This window comes from Pezoporus wallicus, unplaced genomic scaffold (assembly GCF_028554395.1).
Source record: "Pezoporus wallicus isolate ANWC-B61680 ecotype Strahan unplaced genomic scaffold, APGP_CSIRO_Pwel_v1 contig_360, whole genome shotgun sequence".
NCBI classification, from domain to species: Eukaryota; Metazoa; Chordata; class Aves; order Psittaciformes; family Psittacidae; genus Pezoporus; species Pezoporus wallicus.
This window is the reverse complement of record NW_026640059.1, coordinates 4,778,547-4,792,647: the sequence shown is the minus strand read 5'-3', so window position 1 is coordinate 4,792,647 and position 14,101 is coordinate 4,778,547. Positions and strand designations below refer to the sequence as shown.

Sequence of the window (14,101 nt, the reverse complement as noted above, 5' to 3'; positions counted from 1 at the left end):
ATTTTCCTAAGATGTCATGAAAATGAGTGGAGGTTGCAGGAAGTAGGCTTGCACTTATGTTATTTTCTTGGCATTCCCTCCTATGATTGCTGGTGGAGTTAAATAAAGTAATGAAAGATATATACTTTGGGTTTGACTTAGGACAGCTGTTCTAATAACTGTGTATAATATTTGTTTTGGAAACAATTATTTTTCATTTGCTTATAAAAAAAGGTATCATACAAGCAAATAGGGAGACTGAAGAAAACAGATTTTGCTAGAATAATCTTATCTTTCTTCTAGCATAAATATGTAAATTAACTAAATCTCTCCTCTACAGTATTTGTGTATGTAACTTACTGTGCAAATGCCATTCTGATAGAAAACTTGTAAGCATCTCTGGATAGGTGATACCCTTTATCATATTTATTTTCAAAGCACTAAGCAAAATGTCTCTAAAAGCTCAATATGCTCAAACAAAACTTACGTGAAGTTCACAGAAACCTTACTTCAGTATGTTCCATTGCTAAAAGACGTTTAATGAATTGTTATAAATGTTAGCTTTCTTAAAAATCAAAACTCTTGTATCCTCTTTAGGGACAGAATTATGCTATAGAAAGTTTAGTGAGTGCAAGATATATGTCAAGATACTGAAGCCCTGCTTGTCTGAATCTGTTATTGTGGGTATGTACAGGACTTTTGGTTGCTGTCTTTTACAAGTATCTGGATTCTTTAACTCCTCCTTCAGGAATCATCCTGTCTTGAAGTCTTTGAAAGTCTGAGAAAAAACAAAAGCAAACCCCCCCCAAAAAAAACCAAAATAAACAAAACAAAAAACAAAGTACCAAACAATAAAAAAACCCCCGCACACAAACAAAACCCAAACTAAACCCTGATGGCTTTACTGCCTTCCAGTGTTTTGCTGTAGAAGTATCTATGGCTGACTTGATGGGCTTTGGTTGAAGTTTATGTCCTAGCTTATTCTCCAGTGACCTGAACTCAAACTCTGTGTGTAAAGTTTTGACTATATGGAATTTTTGCTCAATGAGCTTGTTTCCACAGTGTTTCCCTTTATTATTTAGAACAGCTCCATACACTCTGGAAGAAGAAAAGACCTTTATTTGTTCAAGGAAGTAATATTTATTGAATGACTATGTTGAGGTTTAACCAAGGAGTAGGGAGCTGAGCCCCACACAGCCACTTGCTCACTCCCCTACTTAGTGGGATGGGGCAGAGAATTGAAAGGGCAAAAAGGTGAAAACTCATGGGTTGAGTTAGACCTTTTAATAATTTAAAAAAGAAAGAGAAAGGAAACGACAAAGCAAAACCCCAAACAAAACAAAAGCTGATGCCCAGTTGGTCTTCGAGCAACAGCAGCCCTGGTCAACTTTCATCCAATTTTTATTGCTGCAAATGACATCATATGGTATGGGATGTCCCTTTGGTCAGCTGGGGTCACCTGTCTCACTGTGTTCCCCAAACATTGTTAACATTGTTTTAATCACAAATACAAAAAATAGCACTGTGGAAAGTCACTGTGCAGAAATTAACTCTATCCCAGCCCAAATCAGTACAGACTGTTAGATTTTAGGAAGTTAATATTGATTTTGTTGGCCAGCTTTAGACAGGAAGGCATCTGGCTTATATGATTATCCAGGGTATCTGTCTGAAAAAGTATCATTTTTTAAGGTAACTTACTGGGCCTGATGAAGCATTTACCTCGATGCAATATTGGCATTGTTAACCTGTGACAGAAATACAGTTTTAATAGTGTCATCTAGAGGATTGCCAATGCTAGAATGCACTGGATCCTCATGGCTGTTGATTGCTGACTCCACAAAGTGTTTTTTGCTCAGATGAGCCAAGAAAAACAGACTGTCAGCTATAGAATTCTCTGGGTGGATATGCAGCCTTCCTAAGATCACATTTCAGTGCTATAATAACTGGAAAGCTTTCTTCATTTGGTACTGTTTTTGGATGCAGTCTGTCAGTCTTCCCTTGGTGTTCTTCAGAGAGGCACTACTCCTACTCCAAACACTTCTGATTTTCTCTCCCGCTGGTGAGATATGTTAGAAGTGAGCCTGTATTTTCTTTCTATTCTGGTTTTCTTTCAAATGTTGTCCCATATGAAACACTGGAAGGTAGAAACAAATACACTCACGTGGAGGCTGAGCTGTGTGACTCTAGTTTTCAGCAGAGGTAGTTTTTCCATGATACAGGGCAAGGGAATTGCTTTTTTCTTTTTCTTGTAGGATTTTGTTCTGTCTAAATAGCATTTCTGTGCCAGAAATGATCCTCGTTTATTGCATGGTGCCTTGACTACAAGAAGATAGTTATCGATCCCTCTCTTATGGTTCTGTTATATTGCTTTTTATTTTCCTACTTTTTAATTCTTTGCAGACAGATGTTCAAGATCTTGTAGTCTCCTGTTTTTTTTTTCTTTCATGTAGTGTTTTTCCCTTACATAAGGAAGGCTGACAAATATGTTTTATTTCTTAGAAAAAAGGAGATACATCTTGCTACCCTTAGAGGGCTGGAGAAGAAAAAAAATCCTGCAGGCCTTATCCTAACGGAAAGGTAGTTGTATATTCAGAAAAGGCAAAATTTAATGCTATGAAACTTGTGTTATTGAATTGAAAGTTAAAAAGTAAATACTTAGAAGAAAATTTGGAAGAATTGGCATTTGCAAGAGCATCCTTCATAATGCATTTATTATGGCAATTTCTGTCCTACAGAAGTAATGAAAGATCATCTTTCTTAATGACTGTGTCAGTTTTCATGGGAGACCACCCAGAACATAGCCTTGTTTTTCTCAAAATGAAATAGCTTTCATACTCTTCTATTAACATAAACAACGTTTTTTTGCACTATACAGGATTAGTCTGCCTGTGATGATAAGGCCTTGTAGAGCTACATATGTCTAGTCCGATTTCCAAGAAACATACTATGAAGTTTCATATACATATACAATAAAAATCTTCAGAGAACTACTTTCAGTAGTGGGAGGTTGCGTTTGTGTGTCCTAGCATAAATATAGACTTAGAGTTTTTATATTACTTTTCTTAGCCTCATTGAATTAAAGGCTAGTACACTTAATTTATCAAAGCAGTAAAAGCACTCATGTAAAAATATTGTCTTGGGATTTATGTATGTATTTCAGCACTTGTTGAATTGAGTGTCTATCCCATTTTTCTGTTTGGTGTGTAGGGCATGACAGTATCTGTACAATGCACACAGTTTTTTTCAGAGAAGTTGTAATATGGAAGAACACTCTGCTGCGCTCTTCTTAGGTAACACCTGATTTCTTTTGCAATCTCATCTGCACTACTGCTACGGCCTGGTAAGGTAATCTAGTCAAGTCACTGCTGTCTTGTTAAGCTCCAGGGAGCTTATTCTTATGGAGATTTCACTATCGCTTTTTTTAGAATCATAGAATCTTAGAATGGTTTGGGTTGGAAAGGACCTCAAGACCACCTAGTTCCAACACCCCTGCCATGGGCAGGGACATCTTCCACTAGACCAGGTTGCTCAAGGCAATAGGGGTCCAACCTGGCCATAATGACTTCCAGGTATGGGTATCCACAGCTTCTCTGGGCAACCTGTTCAAGTGCCTCACTACTCACAGTTTCTATGAGAGGTGCTCCATGAGGATAGGATAGAAATGCTCTTTATTTTACCTTTTAAAAATTATTTAAGTATATTTTTCCAGTGAGTTCTGTTTTAAATATCTCCTACCAGCTCTGGAAGGTTTTGTGGTGTTTGTTTGTTGTTTTGTTTTTTTTTTTAATTAATTTCTAATTCTTTAATTTTTTTTTAATTTTTTTCTTTGGGAGAAAGACTTGCAGATTGTTTGAATCTTCTAAATGTTCTTTCTTATTTTAATTCCATGGTGGTTTTTACCCTCATTCTTCAATCTTTCAGTTTTGCAGGGAGCTCTGTTCAGACAGGAAAGAGACGCTTAAAATCCTTATTACTATTTCCCATAGTTCTAGAAAAACTGAGTGCAATTTATTTCCTAATTCAGGTGTCAAAGCTGTAATTTTTGTCTCCCTGGTATTTGTCTGAAATAAAAAACTGCTAGAACTTGGTTTTATTCCTTATGAGAGCTGCTGCTTCTTACTGTGATGCTTTAGTTGTATTTTTGGCTTTTTTTCTGATCCAATTCCTGGGTTTTTAATATTAAAAAAAATAAATTAAGCTGTTGTAAAATTTTATTTTGGTGTCCTACTGGTTAAAATGATTATTTTGACCCTTGAATCATGAAATCAGGGTCAATTACAAATGGAGTTCCTAGAGAAAGATATCGAACATTACAGATGTCTTAACAGAAAAGTCAAAATCATGAATTTTGCATTTCAGTCTCCTAATTCCTGTTGAAATATTGCCCATGTGTGCTTTTCATGCTGAGTAATGCTTAATTCTGATGTGTATGCAAAGCAGTTTTTCTGGTTTGGGTTTTGGTTTTTTTTTTCATTTTCAAAGTTTAAATCTCAGCTCTTGTTGTGAAGACACTTTGTTCATCTCTGTCCTCTTTACTTTTTTTTTATCAGTTTTTAATTCTAGTTTCAAAGAGATCAATTTCTTTTACAAACTTCTAATATTGAATAGTAAGCTAAATGAAAGGCTTAAATTACATTTCTTTCCCCTTTGTGTTCCAGGGTAATAGATGCATGAAACTGTAAAATTATAAGTTTAAATGTTGGCAAATATGAAAGGAAGAGTGTTAGCCAAAATGATTTTGGATTCATTGTGCTTTGGATGTTAGCTCCGTAATTCTGACTTCCAAAATTGAAAAATTTGTAATGGATATAATATTTTTCCAAAATATATTTGAACAAATACAATAAAATTGCATCTCACTTAATTTTCAGAAACTACATGTATATATTCTATGTGCCAGAGAATTTAACAATGAATCAAGTAATCTAGACATTTTTGGAAAATGTTAACTTGTCTTGCCTGAGTCAAAATCAGCTTTAAGTCTTTTAAAAACTACTACTTGCATCGTGTTCTAGACTTCTGTTGTTCATGTTTTCACAGACGTTTCATAGTAAAGTTGAAATATAGGTTTGTATTTTACTTAATTTTGCAAATTTACAATTTTCTTTGATTAATTCAGGGAGTGCATCAGGTTGCATTTTTGCTTTGCCAGTGAGTATTCTAGAGCACTGAAAAAATAACATTGCAAAAACTGCCTAACAATTTGAACTGATTTTTTTTAGAGTGTGATATTTCATAGGCAAGCTGATGAAAATACCTGGAAACTATTTAATTAAAATTACTGGTAATTTAGGTGATAGACTCATTTATGCCACATAAAATATTACTTCTTTGAAATAAAAGTGTCACTAGTAATGCTAATGGTTTTCAAGATGGCTTTATGAAATACCTCCTAAGCACCACAGATTTGGCAAATATATCCTTCCACTTTCAACTGTGTTCCTAACTTTTACCTGGAAATAACAAAAATTGGCAAGTGGGCCAGTATTTTTTAAATTTATGCTTGGAAAAAGATATATTTCAATGTAGTAGAATGAAAATATCATTATTTGTTTTATAAATCCTCCAAGATCACCTACATTAATGATACAACATTTCTTGGAAGTGGCAAAAGTTAGAGCTTTATTTATTATTTTAAAAGACCAGAAGCCTATTAATTTACTAAACATGATCTCTTTTAAAGGAAGATGCTTTTAGACGTTCACAATTATTTGCAGGACATTTTTATTAAAACAGAAACCTAAAGGATGGTTATATGAATTCTCGGAATATTTGTTGATAGCATCAAAATCTTGGTGACTGTTTTGGTTTATCCTGATGACTTTTAAAAGAAGACTGCTGTACTCCACGTGTTACTTTCTAAAAAATCTTTCATGGTTTCTTTGGCCGGATTTTCTGGTTTAGTGTTATTTAAAACTATTTTCATTTTCAGATAACCCCAGATGTAGCTTGTGGAAATGCCAGTTCCAATAACTCTGCTGGAGGCCGGCTTATCTCCTTTGAAGTTCCACAGAATACATCAATAAAGTAAGAATATTTTTCATATACGATGAAATATAAAAATGCTTTTAATTTAATTTGCCTGCATAATTTAGATAAAGGTTATTCAGATAGGCAGGTTTGTCAAGTGACTAGAAGTATATGAAATAACTTCAGACAGACTTCAGGCATCTAGCAGTGCCATGTCAGCTCTTTGCTTGACATAATTTTTCGCACATATTTAATATTTTAGAAGATGTAAGCATGTAAACTGTCTCTGGGCTATCAGAATGCATTAGAAATAAGGGCAGATGTGTTGAAGATGTCAGTTTGGGGAATATACAACATTTCCTTTCTCCTTCATGCAGTGAACACTTATTTACCCCTTTAATCTTAAAATGCACTTGCTGGTAGAAAGTATTATTATTGACTATCTAAATGCATGTATTTTGTGCACTTGCATTTGATCTGGGTGTCATTGTCAGCTGTAAAATCTTTGCGCATGCCCTGCAAACACACTTCTCAAACATTCTAATTGATTCTGTATTGTTCACTTTTCAAACTCACGTATTTTCTATTGAATACTTGCTTTGTTATTTTAATTAACAGAACACGATTTCCTGGAAAGATCTGATTCTGTCAGCTGGGATGAGACATTTTCTTATAGCAAATTTTATTTAAAATAAAAATCTGCCAACGTAGTTCTCTGGCTCACAGCTTTGCTGCAATTTTAGACTCACATTTCCCCAAATAGCCTACTTTTATCATACTGTCATTTCATCTTTCAGAATCCCAGCTTTCAGTTAAAAAAGGCCATGCTCACAGGAAAAAACAAACTGATGCAAGCAGACAAGCTGCAGACAATTTGGAGCAGTAACTGTTAAACGTGGGAGCTGTCCTACTCTTCCCACATCATGCCCATTCATGAGTGTTAAGCCTAAGTCAGGAAGAGATCTCTAAGTACGGATGCTCTGGTTGGGTGGAATCTGTAAGCAAACAAGTGTCTTTTAATGAAATCAGGAATAAGCTGGTGGTTTTGGATGATACAGCTGTATTTAGGACCCTTGTTGGAGGGACCCCATCTTAAAGGAGGTTGCAGAGTGCAGTTATTTTTTCACACTATATATCTTTAGCAGTGATTTATATCTAGGTAGATTACTGCAGGTCAGTATCTATCTTTAGCTCATTCTATTATTTCCCTTACAGGTCCAAGTAACATCACTGGTTCAACTGTTATCTCTGAAAGGAAAATAATTTCAGTTTAATAATTTTATTTTGCTTTGATTGTCAGTCATGACCTGAACTGTAAAACAGGCTGCTGTCCTGTTCTCATAGTGAGATGGTCAGCTTTAGGAGTAGCGATGAGGGTTCGATTGTTCTTAAAGAAGACTCAAAATGCTGTCCAAAATTTTGCTTCTAATGATGTCTAGTTGAATTTTTTTTTTCAACTTGCATCAAACATGGTTACAAAATTTTTCATTTCTTGTTTTAGATGCAAATAAGAAGTAACAAGAGAAAAACTGCCTTGTGTTTTTAGCAGGATTGAAACAATTTCAGTACAGGAAACCGTGGACCAGAACTTCATCTCTGGGTATTTCTAGGCCTCTTTTCACCAAGAGAGAATTACCAGTTTTCAGAAGTTGGATGTAGTTGCATTTGAATTTTTGGAGTATCTTTCAAACATATTGGGGCTCCTTTGGAGGAAATTAATGCCAGTGTTTGGGCACTTGCCAGAAACACGACAGGATTTTATTTCTTCTTTGTGGGGTTGAGTAAGGAAAAAAGTATCCTGAAAGAAACACTGACATAGATGCAGTGCTCCCTAGTGGAGCCGACAGTACATATGCAGTTGTGAATACTTACCCAGTCTGTCGGTATTTAGGAGCGCAGGATGTACTCAGTGACCTTGGGACCATTACATGACTCATTTGATTTACAAGAATAAGCTGTTCTGAACCTTCAATCTGGTATGTCAAACATGAAGATTTCTACCAGGATCTGTCTCCCTGTATTGAACGAATATTTAATGTTCTTTAGTAAACAAGAGGGCTGGATGTAGTTCAGCTGCAGAAAATGATGTAGATACAGAACAGAGGAACTATTCAAAAAGGCATAAATAGAAAAACTGAGAAGGAATGCTCTTATGTAATGTTCATGTAAAACTATTCATGGCCAATAAGATTATGCCCTTCAAGTATTAAAAATTGAGACTCTAATACTAAATATTACTCTTGAAGCATTTTTTTATTTTTGTGGACATGCTAAAAACCTCCAGGCCTTTTCTTGATTCCATGTGTGCTACATGCAATTTTTTCTACTTTGTGGATAAACTTTTGTCCTGCAGTGATGTAATTCTTAATAACGCCAATTTCCCTTAGTGTAAATATTCTTATAATTTCTTTTGCCAGAATCAGGCAAGATGCTACTGCTTCTCTTATCCTGCTATGGAAGGTCACAACCACTGGATTTAAACAGTGTTCACTTATTGATGGCAGAAGTGTCACTCTTCTCCAGGCACTGGGTGGACTTGTTCTTTCTGAAGAAATGCTTGCATTAGGAAACAACTACTTTATTGGTGAGTAACATGCTGATGTTTTGTTTATCACCTTTATGTGACAGCTGATAGTTTACCCAAATTTAGAGAAACAAAGAGGTAATTCCTTTAATTTAAGTGCTGCTGAAAGATCCAGATGTTGGGACCTTGGTTCGTTCAACGCACACAAGAGGTACGCTAAATTTTTACAGAGGTGTCACAATTCAGTTTAAAATGTATATGGTGATTTTTGCCTGATACCTTCAGATAACAGAAGGTATTTTATATGTTGTATTTTAAACAACCATAAAGCTTTTGGTAAATGCTACAGTAAATAGCTCTGAATGTTTCGGGGTTTCTTTCTCAGTTATTTTATCATGGGATACTTTGTAAAGAGCCTTTACTTTTCAAGTAAACTTGAAAAATTATATTAAAATACAACAGAAAATCTAATCTTCTAACAGTGTTGTTTACTCGCATTACTTTTTTTCTTCTAGTTTTGTCTCTGAGTATGAAATCTTAGAAATATATGTTTCATTGGCCAAATAAATGTTAAGTATCTTTGCAGAAGGGACGTAATGAAAATAGGCTAATATGTTATTTGTAACTATATGGGAAATAACACTGATTTAATACACTATATATTCATAGACACAATAGACTTAATTAAATTGAGCTTTGAGCAGATAGATTATTACACCAATTACATGAAAACCAAAGTCATTGTGATAACAGCATTTATTGCAATATTCTTGAGTTCTGTATATCTTATAATGAAGAGTAAGCTGCCACAAATTGTTATTCAGCAACCTATCATGCTTATAAATGTAAAATTAAAAGCATCCTGATGCAGAAACATTGGGCCAAATTCAAACCCAACCCACAAATGCAGAAGTAATGCCATGCTCTCTCCTTTTTGAGCTGTCACAAAGCAAAGATATTGCTTGAAGGTTGTTGGTATAATAATTCAATTATGGTCAGTGGTGTTTTCTTATATTTATTTATAAAATAATTTTCCAGTTCCTTTTATTTTCTTTATTATTTACTTCCTTCCAAGACAGTTACTTTCAGATATTTTTCTTTAGTTTATTTTTTTGTTTAAATTATGACAGTTAAAACTCCCTATTTTATGCATTTGCCTCGTGGTAGTTAATGTATGATAAAAGGATGTAACAACTTGGTGAAGACAGGATAGTTTCTAAGACTTATGCTGCCAATGAAGTACCTAAAGGCATAAACTGGTCTATAAGCTCCCAAACGGAAGGCTTAAGTTGCTCTGTGGTGGCTCCACTTGACTGTACATGACATGACATAAAGCAAAAGCTACTAATTTAGATAACTAAAATGAATATTTTCTTACTCTTTCATAGCTTTTCTTGTCCTACTTGTCTCTCTGTAGCTGTCTTCCTGTCACTGAGATTTTTATTTTGAATTTACCATGTTTTAGGTAACATGAGGGGAAAATATATCTTTTCCTTGATGAATACAAACTAAGGTTTAGTTCATTAAAATTGTACTAATGATCTTGCTTCTTTCATGGAGTACAAATATTCTCAGACCTCTAATTTTACTTCCATCTGGGTTTTTTTTTGACACTTTCTTTGGTCTTTCTTCTTAATTTCCTGATAGTGAAATTCTCTGTAGAATTTTCCAGTTGTAGTGTAATTTATGTAAAGATCATGAATCATAAATGCATATGCATGGAGCAGCAGGGAGACTTCCATAGTACAGTGATGTATTCGTGAATAGGAGCATTTGAGTGCTTAGTAAAGATGAGTGCAGCTATAGTGCATTTGAATTTTTAGAAATCCTATTTATTTTAGCAAATGGATGGATTATCTATAGTGCTTTTCAGAGAAAAATGAGTATGAAGCATTCCCTCTGCGTATCTTTTACTCCTGCGGCACTGCAACTCTGTACTATGCTATAAAAAAGTAATGAGATAACTCAACAATTTTCTGGAGTAAATTCTTCTATGTGGCCTTAATTTAGTTATAGCTTTTCCCAGAATAAATTACTTTTATTAAAACACTTGAGTAGAAGAAGGGTGAAATACTAAAGGAATAGGGAAATTGCGAGTTTCAGCACTTCCTGTATGATTCTTGATATACGTGTCAAACGTATTCTAAGGTACAATGAGTCACATTTGATGATTTCTTATAAAAGAGCAATAATGTAGCATGTGCTTTTATTGAAGGTACTTAACGTAGAACAATCACACGGCCACAGGATAGTGTAGGATGCTGTAAGTACAGAATCACACAATAAGGCTGTGGACCATGCCATCTTATAAGTTTACTTTATATATTTTCCCCTTTTTCCCCTCACAATTTTTCTGTTTATTCAAATGAGTTTTTAAAGGATTATTTTCCTTATAATTTTTGAATTCTGTAAAATACGTTTCTTTTATGTTTTAAAAAATTCTAAATAGAACTCTAAAATAAAAATGGGGAAGATAGATTGAGCATGGGAATTTGTTTGGTTTTGTGTGTGTGTCTTTTGGTCTGCATCTTATTTGAGTCACTTCTGACTGTGTTGCCTCCATGTTTTGTTACTCAGCAAGGTACTTTAATTACCTCTTGCAAATCTTTCTGAATAAGATGGCTATGTCAAAATATTTAGGGAAATATTATTTGTTTTGTGTTACCTCATGGTGACACAAGTTTAAAGTTGTTTAGACAAGATTGAAAAGTCAGCAGTAATGTACTGATTTTCTGATCATGTGATTCAGGGCATAATGTCTAGAGGATGGAAAGAATGCTGTCTCTAAGATCTAAAAATAGGCACCTTGATCGTAGTGCCCCAGAGACAGTACCTGCACTGTATGAGAATGAAGGGTTTAAGGGAAGGAGAAGAGTGTAATACGACTAAATAAAAAAGAGCAGTCTGTTTTCTATAATGTGGTTTATAAAATGGTTGCTGCTTTTGCAAACAGGCTTTTGTAGTGCAGAAAAAGAGTTATGATGCTGTGATTAATGCAGCATGATTATGTTGTTAATTACAGCATTTACCCCACTAGAATAAGTCCCAGTAGATGGGTAAAAGTACTAACTTGAAGACTGGCTTGCACCTTCTGTAATGAGTTTGTAAGATTTGGTACTACAGACATGCCAGTCTTCTAAAATAAATTACTATGTTTTATTAGAAAGTATACTTATTAGCCAATGGAAAAAAGGACCAATATGGTTCAGGTTTTTGAAATGAAAAAGCCTCCGAAATTACTGATTTGCTCATTGATTACGTGTAGGGTGAAGCACAGAGCACATCGCAAGGTGCTGATGGCTTTTAATGTCAAGTTACTACTAGACAAAGGCAATCACTAAGTGGTTGATCTGTAGCACAAGACACATGAATTGTTGATTTCTGCTCACCGTTTGCAACAAAAATGCTTCATTTGATGTTAAGAAGTCAAAAAGTCTTGTATTCTTCGGATTGCTATGGGTGGATGTCAGGATTTCCCAAAGAGATAGTTGGGGAATGAAGCAGGAGGGAGTTGAACATATTTTTAATGAGATGGCGGTCAAGGAATTTGACACTTAAAACATGAATTCATGGAAAGTCTGCCTTTTACTTCAATAGAGGTATAGCTTGCCAATATTCTTTGAAGTTAATAAGTTATTCTTACATATATTATTTATAAGATTTGTAAAATGTCCTATCAATATGTGCTTTAATTCAGGATTTTCATACAATCATGGTAACACTAATAGTACTAGAATATTTGAAAATAATTGTAAAACGTTATCTCGTTACTGTCACGCACACCTATTCTTCATTGCAAAATATCTTGAAAAATTGAAATCAAATTAAATACATTTTTCAAGTCTGAAAAAAAAAGATAAGAGTGCCCTGATAACCTGTCAGTTTGTGCATGTCTTTCAGACTCAAGTACTCATGAATGATAATAGGTTACAGCAAAGAATCCCTGTGGTGAGTTGAAAGTGCTGCTTATTAATAAAGGGTGTTTTGGTTGGAATCTAATCCACTCAACACTGAGCACTTCTTTCATGGAATAAAAGTTTGGGAACATGTGCAGGAACATGTAAATTTTCTATACAGACTCGTTGCAAGTGTGTAATATTTACTAAATTGATTAAATATCTCTCAAGAAAAAAATGCATTTATATTTTCTTTTAGAAAATAAGGCCTTGTTGAAGGATCTTGAAGGACATTTTCAACTTGTATGGCAACTGTCTCAAAAATCTCCTATGATTTGTTGCATGCATCTTTCTTTATTAAAACCTGCAATCACACTCTGATTGAAAACTGGAACATTTATTCTAAAACACAGTCTGCTATTAAAATAATAAAAATCCCAAACCCAACATATGCTAAAACTTTTAATTAAAATCTTTATACCATTATAACTTTTTTTTTTTTTTTGAAATTGGGTAATAAAATTACACATTGTATGATTATTGCTTATTTAGAGATTTTGGATGTAATGCAGAGCATGGAGTTGGAAGTGCTGTCTGTGTGCATGCAACCTATTTCTTTCCTTTCTCCCAGTAACATTAAAAAAATGCAATTATGTTTTCAGGTCTGTACCATGGTTATTAGGATATTAACTCTTTTGACATAACCTGCTTCTTATCAGCTTTTAGGACAAAATGTTGGAAAAATTGCTTTTCTGCATTGGTGTGCCTGCTGTTGAAGCTGCAATGATGGGAGCTGTTTCAGAGAAATAGTAAAACAAACAGCTGGGTGCTGTTATTTTGCCTCCATAGGTAATATGATAGAAAAACCTGTATACCTACCTTGAAAAAATGCTTGTAAATGTCTTGAAATTACTTGCTTTTTGACTTTGTGCTTAATTTATTACTTCCATGATGCAGCTTGAAAAGCAGCTTTCGTGAGATATTGCTACATTTAGATTTTTTGTTTTTTTTTTATCTACTTATAAAAAGAAGAAATATATACGGAAATCTGCTATTTCTCAGATAAGACCTTGCAGATAATAAAGCAGAAAGTTTAACATTTAATATGAATGAATATTTTTATCTGAATAGAAAATAAATCCTCCAGTACAATCTTTAATATCTTTGTTTTCATCACAGCAAAGAAAAACTAGTATAAACCAGGTGTGTAACATGGTTTTCTGCAAAATGCCTGGCCTTTTAGATCAATACAATTCAACTAATCAGTGTAAACCATAATTATAAAGTATTTTAAAAGTATTTCTTTAAGTAAACTTGGTAGCTGTATGAACACATTTGGAAATGGATGCTGTAGAATCTTTACGAGGAGTACTGATGCTATTCAAATGCCATCACCTACCAGCTTGCTTGAATTCCACAAAACTTTCTGAAGTTTTGCTTTCATTTTCATTTGCTTTTCATTTGCTTTTCAAATTAATGCTTGGCTCTTCAAGCACAAGAGATCAGTTGCATTTTAAAAAGTGTGTGAACCGTACGTACATATGGCATCAGAAAGGATAATATTTCCCTTTCCTGGCTTTCTAGTGCATCAAAGTATTTTCTTTGTTATCTCTGCTCTGAGCAGTTATTTGCTCTCTTGATGCTCCTTGGGTTATTTAATGAATCTCTTTGCAATGTCTCTTCATACACTAACAAGTGATCACCACTAATATGGTTGAAGGCATATCGAATA

At 34.2% G+C, this 14,101-nt stretch overlaps 1 protein-coding gene across 1 annotated transcript in view; it reads left to right on the top strand.

Annotated features, from left to right (window-relative positions):
* DNER (delta/notch like EGF repeat containing) overlaps positions 1-14,101 on the top strand; it is a 125,576-nt gene that overhangs the window by 52,424 nt on the left and 59,051 nt on the right. Inside the window, exons 3-4 of the mRNA XM_057417119.1 lie at positions 5,912-6,006; positions 8,367-8,533. Of these exons, the coding sequence (XP_057273102.1) occupies positions 5,912-6,006; positions 8,367-8,533 (262 nt within the window). The remainder of the gene's footprint in view (positions 1-5,911; positions 6,007-8,366; positions 8,534-14,101) is intronic.